Source organism: Lontra canadensis, unplaced genomic scaffold (assembly GCF_010015895.1).
Source record: "Lontra canadensis isolate GAN:19392208 unplaced genomic scaffold, GSC_riverotter_1.0 scaffold5, whole genome shotgun sequence".
Classification (NCBI taxonomy): Eukaryota; Metazoa; Chordata; class Mammalia; order Carnivora; family Mustelidae; genus Lontra; species Lontra canadensis.
Genome location: NW_022630999.1, coordinates 13,502,481 through 13,515,860, shown reverse-complemented (window position 1 = coordinate 13,515,860; position 13,380 = coordinate 13,502,481). Strand labels below are relative to the sequence as shown.

The 13,380-nt window shown below is 37.1% G+C and overlaps 1 protein-coding gene across 2 annotated transcripts in view; it reads right to left on the bottom strand.

Annotated features, from left to right (window-relative positions):
* Positions 1-13,380, bottom strand: part of NDUFS4 (NADH:ubiquinone oxidoreductase subunit S4) — a 110,953-nt gene that overhangs the window by 26,226 nt on the left and 71,347 nt on the right. For both annotated transcript variants that reach the window (XM_032851463.1, XM_032851462.1), the window contains exon 3: positions 10,094-10,266. In XM_032851463.1, the coding sequence (XP_032707354.1) occupies positions 10,094-10,266 (173 nt within the window). The remainder of the gene's footprint in view (positions 1-10,093; positions 10,267-13,380) is intronic.

The following is a 13,380-nucleotide window of genomic DNA, read 5'->3' as shown; positions in this document are numbered from 1 at the left end:
CCGACCCTGAAAGAAAAAGAGCGTCCCATCACTTAGCTGCATTAGTACCAATAACACAATTTTATATTGATCCCTCCTTTTCGAAGCACACATGAGTTCCCAGTTGATAGTTTAGATAAACTATACTGAGAACAAAAATGTCAACATAAATATCCAGTAATTTTTATTTTTAATTTTTTAAAAAGATTTTATTTATTTATTTGACAGAGAGATCACAAGTAGGCAGAGGGGGCAGGGGGAAGCAGGCTCCCCGATGAGCAGAGAGCCCGATGTGGGGCTCGATACCAGGACTCTGAGATCATGACGTGAGCCGAAGGCAGAGGCTTAACCCACTGAGCCACCTAGGTGCCCCTATTTTTAATTTTTTTAAAAGATTATTTATTTGACAGAGAGCACAAGCAGGGAGAGCAGCAGGGAGAGGGAGAAGCAGGCGCCCTGCTGAGCAAGGAGCCTGAAGCAGGGCTGGATCCCAGGATACTGGGATCACGACCTGAGCTGAAGGCAGACGCTTAACCAACTGAGCCACTCAGCACCCCCAGTTAATTTTTTTTTTTTTTAAGATTTATTTTAGATAGAGGGAATGAGCAGAAGGGTCAAAGGGAGAGGGAGAATTTCCAGCAGACTCCCTCCCCACTGAGCACTGAGCCTGACGGTAGGCTGGATCCCACAACCCTGAAATCAGGACCTGAGCTGAACCAAGTCAGATGCTTAACTGTGCCACCTAGGAGCCCCTGATCCTATAATAGGATGAGTGCTGACATTCATGTTAGCTTAGTTGAGAACAGGAAGCAAAACAGAAAAACTGTAGGGAAAACTCAGGAGCCAAGAGCTCTATAATCTGCAAAGGTGGTATAGCCTTTATTTTTCTCACTTTATTTAGGAAAAATTACATAGGTTGAACAGTAACAACCTGCATCAATAAGCCAACATTTTTCCAGCCATTCCGTTTCTATTCCTATTCTCCATCTCCTATATTTTGAAGTTCTTTTCTAAGTATATTGCCACAAGTAGCTCTCACCCTTTCTTATCCTTACCCAAAGTGCTATACATTCCTAACTAATCTTTCCTCCTCCTCAACTCCAATCCACCCTTCACCATGTTGTCAGATTAACTTTCCTATAGTTCGACTCTCAAACTCATTGTCCAACTTTAAAAACTTAAAAGGAGGAGGAACCTGGGTGGCTCAGTCGGTTAAGCCTCTGCCTTCGGCTCAGGTCATGATCACAGGGTCCTGGGATGGAGCCCCGCACAGGGCTCTCTGCTCAGCGGGGAGCCTGCTTTCCCCTCTCGATCTACCTGCCTCTCTGTTTGTCAAATAAATAAATAAAATAAAATCTTAAAAAAAAAAAAAAGAGGGGTGCCTGGGTGGCTCAGTCATGAGGCGGCTGCCTTCTTCAGCTTGGGTCCTGATCCAAGGGTCCTGGGATTAAGCCCCCATCGGGCTCCCTGCTCAGCAGGAAGATTGCTTCTCCCTCTCCTACTCCCCCTGCTTGTATTCCCTCTCTTGCTGTCTGTCAAATAAATAAAACCTTTAAAAAAATAAATAAAATTTAAAATAGTTCCCATTGTCTACCAAAAGAATTTCTCAATCTCTTACACTTTAGCATTCAAGCACTTCTACAATATGATCAGAACACAGTTTCCAGTCTTTTTAATTATTCCCCTTGGAGGTAACCAACTTGTCAAACAGATTGCTAAGTGTTTCTCTAAATGTAGCCTGTAAGTTCCCACCAGCTCAGTCTGTTCCTTCCTCTAGGAACACAGAGAGGCCACCATCTCAGCATACAGAAGTCCACCCCAAATATCTCTTATGGTTTACAATGAATCTTTTCCATGAATCATTTATATCCTACCCTCCTCTAAGTATAAATAAACTATCTTTTCAATCTTTACTTATATTTTTAAACTTCATTTGCTCAATTCCTAATTACTGAGGTTCCAATTTGGGTAATGGCAGATTTACCTACCATTAAATCAGACTTACCTGCCTAACAATTACATAATAAACTACAGACAATAAAAAAGCCCAACTGCATGAAGGGAACAGAGTGGCCAAAAGCAGGAATGAAAATGGGGAGGAGTCAACTTTTGAAAGGAGGGAGCCACAGAGGATTAGTTCCAGTTGATAGTTTTTCCTCTAAAGGTACGCTCTGGTCCAGATGTTAGGACCATCAAGAACTCAAGCAGAAAGCCACAGTCTTACCAGAACAAGCAATCTGGAAGACAGGAGTTTAGGACTGCCAGAGCAGCTAGAAAGGGGAGGAAACAGTAAAAAGGAGGAATCTGCAGAGGAGGGAACTTCTGAACTGCTCACAAACGTTTAAGGCTCTGAAACAATAGCTGAGAAGGCTGAACTAAGCAGAGATTTCAGCAGCTGTTTCCTTGCTACAGGGGAGGCTGAGTTTGAAGTTCCACGGAGATAGAAGGACTTGGTAAGAGCCTTGTTGTCCTTTCCACTGAAACCTCAAAAGGGCCAAGCCTTTTTATTATTTTTATTTTAAGCAGGCTCCACACCCAGCATAGAGCCCAACCTGGAGCTTGAACTCATGACCCTGAGATCAAGACCTGAGCGGATACCAAGAGTGAGACACTCAACCAACTGAGCCACCCAGGTGCCCCCGTGCCTTGTTATTTTTTTTAACACTATGTTTTAGGACTAGTAAAACTGAAAGAGACCCAACCTAACAAAGCATAAAGTAAATCCTCCACAAACTCAAGGTAATCTATTCAAAATTAACTGTCTTCTAGAGCAAAACTCATCACATTACCAGTGTCATTAAATGGATAGGCACAAGGATAGAGAATTAACGGAATAACTTTTTTTCAGAATTAAACTTCTTAATAGAAATTGGCTGGATCAGGGATTAATTAGCATATTAATATGAAGTCATAGGTTCACCAGAAAATATGTACAAGAATCTTCATTTTTGTATTATGCATAATAACCCCAACTGAAAACTGTTACAAAAAGACAACAGGCCCAAAATGGAGTCACTTATACTTGGCCACACATCAGCAAATCAAGACTTCACTTTAACATAACTGCAATTTCAATTTCTCTCAGGAATGTAATCTTAAAAGAATTAATTTGGAATACCAGAGAGATGAGATAATCAGCTCTTTCCTTGTCCTTGCCCCCTTCTTCCTGTCTTTCATTTCACACACCATTTAGAAGCTTTTCTATTTGCTAGGTGGAATGCTACCAGATTCATGAATCATTGAATAAAACCAATTTGTTCTTTAAATTTACTCAGCTGAATTTTGTTTTTAACCAATTTAATGGCAGCAGTGGGATCTGAAGCAACTCTCTGATGGCATTTAGAGACAATGAGTGACAGGTGTATGGTACCCACAAACCCTTGAGTTCTTGGTCTTTTTCACCATTTCCAAGAGCCATGGGTAAGTTCTTCTTGATTCTGAGCTCCACTCGCTATCAGTCTCAAGCTAACTGACTTACTAGTCAGTCCTATGTTGGGAGCTGCTGATAGATAACATCACAATTCTGGAATTCCGGTTTAACTGGTGAAAACCCCTAGTCCTTGATTCTATCCCAAGAGCCATATGGAAACTGTTAGTGGCAGTTGCAGTTTCCCACTGATATGGAGCCTCCGGACCCTGTTTGTTGGTATTGATAGTTCAATCCTTTCCCCAGTCCAAGGTTCCATGATGGAAAATACTGGTGGTACACAAAGGGCTATCTCATGGCCAGGACACAGTAACATCTCTTGGTTACTGCCAATATATTAAGGTATATGTGTCTGTTGTCTTGTGTTGTGTAAAGGTTAATGCTAGTGGGGATGCTGGAAGCCAAAAAGCTCCAAGAATCAATGGGAACATGTTAAGAACTCAAAAACTTCTAGAATATTCACCACCAAACTCAAAGATTCCCAGGTTAGTATAAATTGGTTGCAGAATGGATTAGATTGACACTGTATCACTGCCAACCTCAAGAAAATTTCTGTGCAATGAGGTATACTGCAAAATACCACAAAATCCCCAATGCAGCAGCACATCCCTTTTAGGTATTAGTTTGGCTCTGAGACCCAAAGGCTCAGCTTGTGCAGGGTGGGGCAGGGGAGGAGGGGGAAAAAAAAAAGAGAGAGAGGGAGATCCTTAAATTCTAAAAAGTTAGGCATGCCACCTTCTGGCACACCTGCATATTTTGTCTAAGAACTATAGTCTCAGAAGCTTTAAATATCTAGAAAAACGTCATAATTTTATTAGAGACAACCTGGAATTACAATGGCCATTACTGCAAACATTCCAATTAGATGAGATCATTCATTTAAGAAATCCACTTGAAAACAGGGGTTCCTGAAGTGAACAAACTTAGAATGGGATATGTGTTTTAATTGGTATTCAGAAGCTTGCAAAACATATCAAATTGCTTCATTTAAAAAAATGAAGCAAAAGGCTAATGAAAAATTAAAGACACAAGAGGTACTTAAAAAAAGTAAAACTGACATGATTTCTATTGCTCCCCCCAATCTTCCTTTATCTGAGTATTCAACATTCTATTAATCCTATATCTGAATAGCCATTCCACTCTGATGAGACTATTAAAAGGTTATCTTTTATGATAAAATCACCTGAGGCTGCAGGGTGACTCACTCCCTGATCAAAGATCAAACTAAAAACCATAGTTAAAGAATTTCCTAAACCCAAGGAGGATCCCCAACGTTTTCTGAAGAATTTATTAGGGTCATTATGAGGGCCTATGACCCCAGGCTGCCAGATCTTGTCAGTTTGTGCACATCCTGGTGGGACTTGGTGAAGCCCACAACTGGATCCAAAAAGCGGGACGGTCTAACTTCAAGAGAATATCCAGGATCCTTAACCTTTAACCTGATCGCTTTGTGGACTAGAAAAGGTGTACAGAACAGCCGACTGATCTTTAAAAGCCATTCCCAAATCTGACCCATTCACATTAATTGGTAAATTATTCAAAGATGAATCTGCCACAGACTTTAAGCCCACTTGGAAGGTTCCTTCCTATAGCATTCCGGGGCTCCATATAATAAACGAGATAACCCAATTTGCTCTAGCTGCCCTATTTATAAATGGATTATTTCCTGAGATTAGTGGATTGATAAATAAGCAGAAAACATGATGGGAGACAACTGACTGAACTTGTGATTAACAGATGAGCATTTTCAAAGAACTGGGGAACACCACCACCAACAAAGGTCTGCCAAGCTACTGGCCTTACAGCGACAATAGCTCCAAGGCCAGGCATCTGGGTCCCCCACACCACACCTTCCTAGGGGCCCACAATCAAAACAATGGTCCAGGGTTGATGTTTCATTTGTAATCAACTGGGACACCAGAAAAAAGTATCCTCAAAGGTCCTATGCAAATCTGTCAACATCAGCTCAAGTGAAGTAGATGTTTCCTCCAGAAATATTAGTAAAAAATATTTAGCCAACTGAGCAGGTAAACTTAAGTTATTCTATCTACTAGAAAAAGAACTTAGATCCAACTTCTTTTATACTTAGTGAGTTGTGTATTACTGTACCTGATTCATGGCAGTAATTTTAAAATAGAAGTTGTAAGTTCTCCATTACATCTGTCTATATGTCTACATGTGTCTAAATATATGTGTTACAGATTTTTTTTTATCTAGATGGTATTGGTAAAATTAATCTGTAAAAGAGCTCTCTTAAATTGGTTTAAAGAAAATTAAGCATTTTTTGAATTAAGGTATCCCTAAATTTCTCAGATATAAAGAGAAACTAACCTAATGCTTTTCATATTAATGCATATTCAGCATCAAAGCTAATTTAAGTTTGTTGGTTTAATTAAAATAGGTCTTTAAAGTTATCAATAGTGAAGATAATGCAGACATACAACTTTTATTCTACTTGGGCTTAGTAGTCAAATATGTTCACATTATCTGTTACAGAACTTGTCAGCAAGAAAAGTAACAATATGATGAATTTTCCTAAGTTATCTAAATATAATTATTGAGAATGAGTGAATTAAACATTTACTTTAGAGCACGCACATGCATGAGAGTGGGGAGGGGCAGAAGGAGAGACAAAATCCCAAGCACACTCCTCACTGACTGTGGAGCCCTACTTGGGGCTCAATATCATGACCCTAGGATCATGAATGGAGCCAAAACCAATAGCTGGATGCTTAATTAAATGAGCTAACCAGGTGTCCCAAGAACAAGTGAATTAAATAGATGAAAGCAGGATAAAAGTTTTTTGATGAATTTTTAAAATTGTTTTCCCAAATCTTTTTGTTAACCTGAAACCTTAAAGTTGTGTTAAATTAAGTGATGGAGGATCATTAAATATATAGATCATTTACAAATAAGAAAAACTGAAATATTAATTACTGAATACAGGTTTATCTGTATTCCGATTACTTTGGCTTCCTTTTACAGAGGAACTATAAGTATCTGGATCTATTAATAAACATGTTTTGTATCCAAGAAATTTACTACAAGACAACATGCATTTCCAGAAATAATAAAAAGTATTTATGAGTCTGCCAATTCACAGAATGCTAGAGTAAAGAAAAAAAAATTCATAACCATTTACTTCTTTATTTTCATTAAAAATTAAGATTTTTAGGGCATCTGGGTGGCTCAGTTGGTTAAGACACTGCCTTCAGCTCAGGTCACGATCCCAGAATCCAAGGATTGAGTTCCACATCAGGCTTCCTGCAAGTCTGCTTCTCCCTCAGACTCTCCCCGTTCTTGTGTTTTCTTACTCTCAAATAAATACATAAAATCTTCGAAAAAAAATTAAAATTTTTAGGGGCACTTGTCAATTGGTAGAGCATGCAACTTTTGATCTCAGGGTCATGAGTTTAAGCCCCATGTTGGGCACAGAGCCTACTTTATTTTAACGTTTCTAGGGTTAAAAATTCTAATATATGTAATTAGAGCCACTTAAGTTTGAGGAAAAGGACTCTTTGGACAGGAACATTAGGCATGGTCAAGACTGGCTAAGATTAGAATAAATTTGGGTGAAGGTGTTTTATGGTAAGCTAGCATAGGGGCACCTAGGTGGCTCAGTCCCTTAAGCATCTGATTCTTGATTTCGGCACAGGTCATAATCTCAGAATCATGAGATCTTGCCCTGTGTCAGGCTCCACGTTGAGTGTGAAGCCTGCTTAAGATTTTCTCTCCGGGATACCTGGGTGGCTCAGTCTGTTAAGCGGCTGCCTTTGGCTCAGGTCACGAAGCCAGGGTCCTACGATTGAGTCCCGCATCTGGTTCCTTGCTGGGCAGGGAGCCTCTTTCCCCCTCTCCCTCGGCCTGCTGCTCTGCCTGCTTGTGCGCATGCGCTCTTTCTCTCTGTCAAATATATAAATAAAATCTTAAAAAAAAAAAAAAGATATTCTCTCTGCCTCTGTCCCTCCCCTACTCACATGCACTCTCTGAATAAATTAAATAAACAAACTAGTGCTAAATTAGAATGTGGTTTTTTTCTCTGTGAAAAGGACAAAGTTTTCTTGGACTACTGGTTTGCTTTTGATAAGAGACTAAAAAATTCTTCTTCCTTTACCTTTTAAAGTAATCTGCCTAGAAAACAAAGATTTTATAATCTCAAAATAATTTCATATGTTTCATGTTGTTTTTATCAGGTCTTTAATTACTTAAGAACACTGAATCTCCCTATTAGAACAACTAAGGTTATTATTTTATAATGATTTAACTTTTTGTATTTGCCCCCCAAGTCTTTACTTTATGGTTAACTGGGTAACTATTGTTTCAAACACAGTAATCTATGATCCTATTTGATGGAGTGTTTGGTTTTTTTTTTTAAAGACTATTGATTTATTTGACAGATCGAGATCACAAGTAGGCAGAGAGGCAGGCAGAGAGAGAGAGGAGGAAGCAGGCTCTCCGCCGAGCAGAGAGCCCGATGTGGGGCTCAATCCCAGGACCCTGGGATCATGACCTGAGCTGAAGGCAGAGGCCTACTGAGCCACCCAGGCGCTCCTGATGGAGTGTTTTTTAATCTATGATATTTTTAATCAACTTCCCACAAATTAAACTCCAAATGAACTATTTTTGACCTTGAGCTAAACTGAGGATTTTCTAGGGGTCCCTGGAAAACTGGAAAAGATCTGTATTCTCTCCTTATAAAAAGAGAGATGTTAAACTAATTAGGCTTATTTGGTATGTTAAATGACAGGAGAAGCGTAGTCAAATAAAATATTAAGCCTTCTTTATGTTGTATTTACACAGGTACGGATTTTAAGTGTTCTAAAAATTATATGAAAAGTCTTCCATTTTGGGGGTGCCTGGCTGGCTCTGTAGTAGAGAATATGACTGACATTTGATCCCAGGGTTGTGAGTTCCAGTGCCATGTTGGGTGTAGAGACTACTTAAAAATAAAATTAAAAACAAACAAAAAATCCAAGTCTTCCATTTTGCATAGTTCTTTAGAGCTCCTTTCTATTAGCTAGATGGGATCCTACCTGATTCATAAATCACTAAATAAAGCCAATTTGATTGTTAGATTTATTAACAAAACTATGCAGATGCCATCAATAAATAGTACAATTGTTGAGTCTTGCATATATAGAAGAAAACATTAAAATTTCATGTGACTGAAAAAGTAACTATGACATTTCAGGGGTGCCTGGGTGGCTCAGTCTGCTAAGGGTTTGCTTTCAGTTCAGATCATGATCCCAGATCCTGAAATTTAGCCCTTCCCTGCATTGGGCTCCCTGCTCAGCAGGGAGTATGCTTCTCCCTCTCCCTCTGCTGTGCTCTTTCTCTCTCTCAAATAAATAAAACTTAAAAGAGAGAGAGAGAGAGAAATCATGACATTTCAAACACTGAATATGGACACCTAAAAAATTCTGCCTGTATATTATTTTGCCAAATAAAATATAATTCTACTAAATTATCATTCTACTAAAATATAGTTCTACTAAAAAAATTCTATTTTAGGGGCGCCTGAGTGGCTCAGTGGGTTAAAGCCTCTGCCTTCGGCTCAGGTCATGGTCCCAGGGTCCTGGGATCAAGCCCCACGTCAGGCTCTCTGCTCCGTGGAGAACCTGCTTCCTCCTCTCTCTGCCTGCCTCCCTGCCTACTTGTGATCTCTCTCTCTCCGTCAAATAAATAAATAAAATCTAAAAAAAAAAAAAAAAATCTATTTTTTAAAAGATTTTCATTTATTTGAGAGAGAGAGCACAAGCAAGGAAGCATGGGGGAGAGGGAGAAGGAGAAGCAAACACTGTGCTGAGCAGGAAGCCTAACACGGAGCTCAATCCCAGTACCCTGGGACCATGACCTGAGCCAAAGGCAGAGGCTGAACCAACTAAGCCACCCAGGAGCCCCTACAGTTCTATTTAAATTGCAGCATGGCAGATATTTTTAACAAAAACTCTCCCAGGTACTTGGATAAGATGTTAAATATCATGCTTTTCTACCATTAGACATAATTTAAACAGATAACCACTTTCAACTACAGACTAGATATAAAGTATTCTAGGAGTCTCAACAAGACTGATCATTTTCTAGCTTATCTGGCTATTTTCTCTAGTAAGAGCAACTTTAATTCAGCTAGAGGTAGTCCTGCTATTTAACATTTGAATTTTATTCCACCACAGAGATTTAGGTCACTGACTTACTTCATTGGTGCCACAGAATTTATAACCACTTTATTCCAATGCACTGTAAATTTGTTAATCACAAGATCACAGGAACTTACAAGTTTCCCTCAAAATAGCTAATTTCTAAACTCTTCTCCTTACAAACGACAACCAAAAAAATAAATAAATAAAAGTGTCATTAAATTATTTTTAACACTATTCACACATTGTATCTAAAACTAATATACATCATCTGGGGCCATGCTAACAGTGCTCACACTGTCAGCCATTTCATTCAATAGACAGTACTCTGAAAAGACTGTTTCTAGGATTTATTGTGCTGGGCCCCACTTAACATGAATACTAAATATATATATGTAAAGGTAATACATATGTCTGTCATTGAACATGATATCTACACATATGGCCTCAAAAAGCATACTATATAAGAAAAAATTTACACTTCAATATATTTACAAGGAAAATCTACAAAGAGCAGAAAACAATATTCAAATTAAACCAAAGTACTCACGTTGATGCCCAACCCATCAAAGGATTTTCCCATCGCTCCCTGGTATCAAACTCCATCTTCCATTTCTTTGTGTTATTTACTCCAGACTGCATGTTATTGCGAGCAGGAACAAAGATCCTGACTTTTCTAGTTTTGATATGCTCTTCTGGAACACCAGTTAAAGTGGTGATATCCTACAGAAAAACAAGCAAACACATTTCCAACAGCCCATATGCACTCTGATGTACTTTTACTGCTTTGTACACCCAGGAAATTCTATTCAGATTTATAAACTAGGGTTTTTGGCTTTCTGACTTCACTACTGTACTGTTTTACCCTATAAGTTGCTATTTTGATATATGGAAAAGGTATATTGGGAGGAGTGTTAGGGTACAGTGGGAAAGGGTTCATGAAAAAAAGTTTAGGTCCCTTCTGTCCAACAAAGCATTGGCAATTTCTAAAGAGTTTGCTGGTAGAAGAGCCTGTCGTCAGTACACTCTTATTGCATGAGCTGGTGTAACTAGTAAGCAGAGAAAAAAATGTGAATGGATATTAAAAGTAAGGAGATTTTAAAAATTAGTAATTTTTAAATAGGAAAAAATCTATTACCAGTGATTTCAGTGTCAAACTGCTTACAACAAGGCATTTCCTTTAAAGGAAGGCCTTAGCCTTTTGGTAAACAAAATCAATTAACAACTTTAATTAGCATTTTATCTCCCTTTGGTGAAATCTAATGAAAAGAAAATTTCATTTCAATTTCATTTTCAAACTCAATTCCGATGAATTTCTTTTTCAAATCTATTCTGAAAAAGTAAGCCGAAAAGTTACAAAATTTTTACAGAAATGTGAAATGAAAACAATGGTAACTTTCTTGACTTTTTTAAAAATAATTTTTATCCAGTAACAAATGCTCAACTGATAAATGCACATAATTTTGATGCCTCAGATTAGACCTATTTATCAAATACAGTAAAAATCAGGAAACAAAAGAGTAAAGTAATTCAGAGTTTAAGTCTCCATTCAGTAATGGTAGTAATACAATTATTTGATTATTTGATTACCATTTTGATACCAATGGTAATCAAAGTAAGATTATAACATCATGATTCATTTACTAAAGTAAATTTTAAATAACTGGTTAAAAATAACAGTTAACATGAAAATTATACCAAATTTGTGAAAACCAGGAAATTTTGTGAATTTCAATTTCATTGTAATAGATCTGCTAAAGAAGATGAATGTTTATTTATAGTTCCATTCTAAACGATGCTATGGAACAAATAATTAGTGCTATGGACCAAATAATACTTGGTGCTGCAGTATGTATTGGGAAAATACTAAATGTATTTCTGACTGCACTAGTCTTCCTACTCACAGATTTTACAAAATTGTTTAAGTTATTTTAGCTGGCTTCCAATCAATCTTCTGCTTAACACAATACCTTTCTACTTGCACCAATAATTAATTAGGTGTGGTTACTTTGTCACAGCTTGTCTGTTTGGAGAAACAACCAAAACAATCCATACAAATATTTATACAAATATGCATTTCTAGTATGCACCTATATTTTTAAAGTTTCTTTGCATACAGGATAAAATAACAACAAAATAAGTACAACTGGTTCATAATTTTTAAATGTATGAATATAAATTTTAACTGGTAAGTTTTAATTGTCAAGTTCAATTTCAAAGAAATTTCAGGTATGATATTTGATGACTTTCTGAAGCATATTTCTCTATTCAAGAGCTGAAAGAGACTCCTGGGAAGTCCTCAAAAATCCATCATATTAACTTATTCTTTAATATTATATATCTTTATATTAAAGTCCTATTTTCTCAGCTAGAGCTGAAGTGGCTTATAAACAAACAATGTAAGTGTGTTACAAAATTACAGGGTGAGGCATCTTTTCCAAATTCCACAGCAAACCCTCCATGCTCAGTTCATAAAAACTACAGCTATAAATTAGCTCCTCTTTAAGACTTACAGGAAAGGAAATGTATTAAAACTCAACACTAATTAGCTCAGGAAGATGAGATTATAGGAAACATTTACTTTTTCTTTATAACCTCCTATATTGTGATAAATAAATGCCAAAATGATTTTTTAAAAAAACTTTTTAAAAAAGGAAATAGCATTTCTTGATTTGTACTATTAACCTAGAAAAGGACAATTTTTGGGGTTTTTCTTTTTTTTTACGGACGGAAAACCTCTCTTAAGTGGCTATAAAATGTTGCTAAGCTCTTTTTATTTTGAACTATCAGGGCTTCCATGGCTTCTCAAAGTATGGCATTTTTTTAAAATTGATATCATTCCCCAATTTAAAGTTGGCACTGGCACAAATAAGTTCCTGAATTTTGAAGCCTAAGTTGTCCTGACACAGAATCCCTGTTTTTGCCTGCAGGAGACCTGTAAGGTACTGCAGCGGAGTTGAGCTCCAGCCAAAGACGGAGGATGAAAAGGCTTTGGCATCGCTCACATACTTGACACCTAAAGGGCACAGAAGCTCTAAAATTCCTAGTCCCTGTAGACACACTCTTAGTCTAGACAAACTGATTTCTCACACTTTTAAAATGCATTACGACACTATTGTTATCATTTCATCCACACAGCTTCAGCTAGTGACAGAAGAACCTGTCCTTTAAGCCACATTTCAATGGGCTAAAAGCTCCCACTCCAAGATTCCATTAAAACAATGTAATACTTGAAAAGAACTATGAAGCACTATGTTGAAATCTTTACTTGTGTTTTGAATTCTTTGTTCTCCCTCAAAATAAATAAAACGTCTGCAAACTAAACTATACTGAACCAAAGACATTATCTCTAGATTTCTATGTTGGTATTGCAATACAGATCACCTGTGGTTTTTTTTAAAAACCCACTTATTAAAAGATACAAATGCCCTGAAGATGTCAATACTGCCTTTTATAGATTTCTCATTTTATCGGTAAAATATTTATAAACAACAATTCATAATTTTCTATGACTACAAAAAAGCTAAATCACATTGGGTAACAAGCCTTGAAGTTTTTACCTGAAGAAACTCAAGACTCACTAGCTAATAATTACCTATAAATTCTAATAAATCAAGTTACCCTTCAGATAATACATACTAATTTCTGAATTTTAAAACTTTTAAACAGATGAGTCAAGCATAAAACCTATATTCCAAATATTAAAGAATACCACTATCTTAAGTTTCACAAACACAATCTTAGGTACAATAATGCAATTTTAAGAAACAATAATTAATGATTTGCAGACTGAAGAGCATTCAGATATTTGCTACTGAAAAGATGATTATCATAATT